This window comes from Citrus sinensis, chromosome 9 (assembly GCF_022201045.2).
Source record: "Citrus sinensis cultivar Valencia sweet orange chromosome 9, DVS_A1.0, whole genome shotgun sequence".
Taxonomy (NCBI): domain Eukaryota; kingdom Viridiplantae; phylum Streptophyta; class Magnoliopsida; order Sapindales; family Rutaceae; genus Citrus; species Citrus sinensis.
In genome coordinates this window covers 6,542,924-6,547,576 of record NC_068564.1, presented here as the reverse complement: position 1 = coordinate 6,547,576, position 4,653 = coordinate 6,542,924, and the positions used below count along the sequence as shown (strand labels likewise).

General features: G+C 37.9%; 1 protein-coding gene across 1 annotated transcript; it reads left to right on the top strand.

Annotated features, from left to right (window-relative positions):
- Window positions 1-731: 731 nt before the first annotated feature.
- LOC102624730 (leucine-rich repeat receptor-like tyrosine-protein kinase PXC3) lies at window positions 732-4,653 on the top strand. The gene is made up of 2 exons (XM_006489874.4): window positions 732-3,823; window positions 3,913-4,653. Exons 1-2 carry the CDS (start codon window positions 1,483-1,485, stop codon window positions 4,236-4,238), a joined length of 2,667 nt encoding a protein of 888 aa, XP_006489937.2. The 5' UTR covers window positions 732-1,482; the 3' UTR covers window positions 4,239-4,653.

Below are 4,653 nucleotides of genomic sequence, written 5' to 3'. Positions count from 1 at the left end.
TGATTCTATGAATGTAATAGCTTGTGGGCATTATTTCTAGGGGGACTGGCTTTAAAAAATTAGGAAAATTGTCACCTTGTTCATATTTAAAAAAAAAAATTAATTTATATTTTGTTCACCTTGGTCATCTTTTGAGAAAAAAAAATAACTACAGAAAAAAAAGCGTGGAAACTATGCTCTTAATCAAAAAAAGGTTTTACTAGTAAAATTTCTTTTTGGGACTGTCTATAAAATTATGATTAAGCTAAAAAATAAAACTAAAATGTAATTTTTTTTTCTTATGTTTAGATTTTTTAAGAATTTTTTTTAAATATTTAGAGTAATAAAATTTGCTTTGTTCAATAAATATTATGTGCATAGGATACGGTGCAAAATATGAATGTTTTTAAGGATTTAATTATGATAACTTATAAAATTATGTATCTCACTATCTAAACATCGTCGTATAATTAAAAAGTGAATAATACCTGATTATTATCCAACAGTGTCAAAGCTGTGGGAGTATGGTAATGTAGTAACAACTCAGTGAACAACTCACAACATGCTCTTAAGATAATGTTGAGCTATTCAAACTCAATTTATTACTCATGCCATGATTTTTTTTTTCTTTTTTTCTCTCGTCCTCTAATTATGCCCACTATTATGGTACCAAAAATTGTGGGGACGGTCCTTGAATGCTATTTTTTTTTTTGGTGTGAATACTTTTAAAAGCATATTAGTATTCTTGGGAGTACCATTTTTTATATACATCATAAAAACTTTGCAGTCTCATTAGAAAGAGAGAGAGAGAGAATTTGATGCAGTGAGGGCGTAGTGCAGGGCTTGGCTTCACTTCATTCACTCATCACTGCACATTTCTCGTGAACAGCCTTTACAAAACCAGAATTCTCCCTCATTCTTTTTCAGACCCACCAATCAACAGCATCTGTGTTACACCAACTCAACATCACGCATACATCCACAGACACTGAGTACTATTTGTACTGTTTTTATTTTTCTTTTGCTTTTTCCCTTTTCTTTAGCTTCACTTTCTTTTGCTCTCTGTCACAGTGTTACCCCTATTCATTCATTCAGTCACATTACTCAAGTCCTGCCTTTGTGAGTCATTCTTCTTCTTCTTGCTGTTGTTGTGTCTCATTAAAAAGATGGCTGATTTGTCTGCATGCAAATATGCAACCACCCATGTTCTGTAATGCACTCATTTTTTGTGGGCTCTTTTGTTTGTTTTTTCTTGTTTCTTTGCTTCTTATTTTCTCTTCCTTTGACGTGGGTCTCTCTGTCTTCTGATCAAAATCTTTAATGGGGTTGCAATTAAGGGATTGGTTTAGAAATCTGAAATGTGTTTTGTGACCAAACTTGAGTGATTTGGTATGAACTTCTGATTCTTTGATCAAATAAACAAAATTGAAGGGTCGTTATGGCCCTTTGAGCTCTCTGCCTTGAAGTAGTATAATCATCCCAGCCGCAAAAAGACATTCAATAATGGCATTTTTATGCTTCTTGTCTATTTTACTCCTTGGGGTTTTATCAAAATCTCAGCTTGTGTTTGCTCAGTTAAATGATGAACCTACATTGCTGGCAATCAACAAGGAGCTTGTTGTACCTGGTTGGGGTGTCAACGGCACAAACTTCTGCAGCTGGAAGGGCATTGATTGTGACTTGAATCAAGCTTTTGTGGTGAAGCTTGATCTTTCCAGACTTCAGCTTCGAGGTAACATCACTTTAGTCTCTGAGCTTAAAGCATTGAAGCGGCTTGATCTTTCTAACAATGCCTTTTCTGGTACAATACCATCTGCTTTTGGGAACTTATCTGAGCTTGAGTTTCTTGATTTGTCATTGAATAAGTTTGGAGGTGTCATCCCTAGAGAATTGGGTAGTCTCAAAAACCTTAGATTTTTTAATCTCTCCAATAATTTGCTGGGGGGAGAGATACCTGATGAGCTTAAGAGTCTTGAAAAGTTGGAGGATTTTCAAGTTTCTAGCAATAAGCTGAATGGTTCTATTCCTTTTTGGGTGGGTAATTTGACCAATTTGAGAGTGTTTACCGCCTATGAAAATCAAGTGGTTGGTGAAATTCCGGATAATCTAGGTTCTATTTCTGAACTTGAATTGCTGAACCTTCATTCGAACCAGCTCGAAGGGCCAATTCCAAAGAGCATTTTTGCTTCAGGGAAGCTTGAAGTTTTGGTTCTCACTCAGAACAGACTTACTGGTGATATTCCTGAATTAGTTGGTCATTGCAAAGGCCTTTCCAATATACGGATTGGGAACAATGATCTCGTCGGAGTTATTCCCAGGGCTATTGGAAATGTTAGCGGCCTTACATACTTTGAAGCAGACAATAACAATCTCTCAGGTGAGATTGTGCCGGAGTTTTCTCAGTGTTCCAATCTCACTCTCCTAAATCTAGCTTCAAACGGGTTTACTGGTGTAATTCCTCCGGAGCTTGGGCAACTAATAAATCTACAAGAGCTGATCCTTTATGAAAACAGCTTGTTTGGTGAGATTCCAAAATCTATTCTTGCATGCAAGAATCTGAACAAGCTTGATCTAAGTAATAACAGATTCAATGGAACTATACCAAATGCAATCTGTGACATGTCGAGATTGCAATACTTGCTATTGGGTCAAAATTCATTAAAAGGGGAGATACCTCATGAGATTGGTAATTGTATGAAACTGCTTCAGTTGCATATTGGCAGTAATTATTTGACGGGAAGTATCCCTCCTGAGATTGGTCATATCAGGAATCTGCAGATAGCCTTAAATCTGAGCTTCAATCACCTCCATGGATCACTGCCTCCTGAGTTGGGGAAGCTCGACAAGTTGGTTTCTTTTGATGTCTCTAATAATCAGCTATCAGGTACTATTCCATCTGCGCTAAAAGGCATGTTGAGCTTGATAGAAGTTAATTTCTCAAATAATCTGCTTACCGGCCCCGTTCCAAGCTTTGTGCCATTCCAAAAGAGCCCAAATTCGAGCTTTTTTGGTAATAAAGGGCTTTGTGGAGAGCCATTGAGCTTTTCATGTGGAAACGCCAATGGTCCTGACAGTAAAAATTACCGTCACAGAGTTTCATACAGGATCATTCTAGCCGTTGTTGGTTCTGGTTTGGCAGTATTTATTTCTGTGACAGTTGTTGTTCTGCTCTTTATGATGAGGGAGAGACAAGAGAAAGCATCCAAAAGTGCTGACGTTGCTGATAGTGGAGCCAGTAGCCAGCCATCAATAATAGCAGGGAATGTCTTGGTTGAGAATCTCAGACAGGCAATTGATCTTGATGCTGTTGTCAAAGCAACAATGAAGGATTCAAATATGATCTACTGTGGAACTTTTAGTACGGTTTATAAGGCTGTTATGCCTTCTGGGTTGATCCTCTCTGTGAAGAGACTGAAATCAATGGACAGAACTATAATTCATCACCAGAATAAGATGATTAGGGAGCTTGAAAAGCTAAGCAAGCTATGTCATGATAATTTAGTGCGGCCAATTGGATTTGTAATTTATGAAGATGTTGCTCTTCTACTGCACAATTACTTGCCAAATGGGACACTTGCACAACTTCTTCATGAGTCTACAAAGCAACCCGATTATCGACCTGACTGGCCTACAAGACTATCCATTGCCATTGGAGTTGCAGAAGGGCTAGCATTCCTTCATCATGTGGCAATTATCCACCTTGATATTTCCTCGGGTAATGTCCTTTTGGATGCCGACTTCAAGCCTTTGCTTGGGGAGATTGAAATATCAAAGCTCTTAGATCCTTCAAAAGGTACCGCAAGTATCAGTGCTGTTGCTGGCTCCTTTGGCTATATACCGCCAGGTATTTATATGTTGTAATTTATTGTTCAATCTTCCTCTGTCGCTTGCTCTGGCTCATGGTTTTCATGTTTATTTTTGCATTCTTTACAGAATATGCATATACAATGCAAGTTACAGCACCAGGAAATGTATATAGCTATGGAGTTGTATTGCTAGAGATCTTAACAACGAGACTACCTGTTGAGGAGGACTTTGGTGAAGGGGTAGATTTGGTGAAGTGGGTTCATGGTGCTCCTGCAAGAGGAGAAACCCCAGAGCAGATACTGGATGCAAGACTTAGCACGGTTTCTTTTGGTTGGAGGAAAGAAATGCTCACAGCTCTAAAGGTAGCCTTACTCTGCACTGACAGCACTCCAGCCAAACGGCCAAAAATGAAAAAGGTAGTCGAAATGCTTCAAGAAATAAAGCAAAACTGATGGACTCTCTCATCTAAATATTCCGAATCATGAACCCACCACCAGCAGATGAAGCATTGAAAATAGGAATCCCTCATAGAAAGATGTGGAGGCTTGGATGTAAAAATCCAACTACTGTCTTCTATGGAGAAATTGGCAGTCCATTCATGTTGGTTCAGGCTGGTAAGCATTCTCCAATTATCTGTCTGCCCCTTTTGTGCTGAAAGGTTAATGAGAAATGGAAGCTTGTAAACTACTTAAGTTATAATCAGTATAGGTGGTTGGTTATTATGATGAGGGTGCTTGACTTGGAAAGCATTACTCGGAGTTTATATTGCATATTAGGCAAAAGAAGAATTGTAATGTTGAAGCTACTGGTTTTGAAGTTTGTGTCAGAAATGAATATCGACAATCAAATTACACATTATCTTTAAAT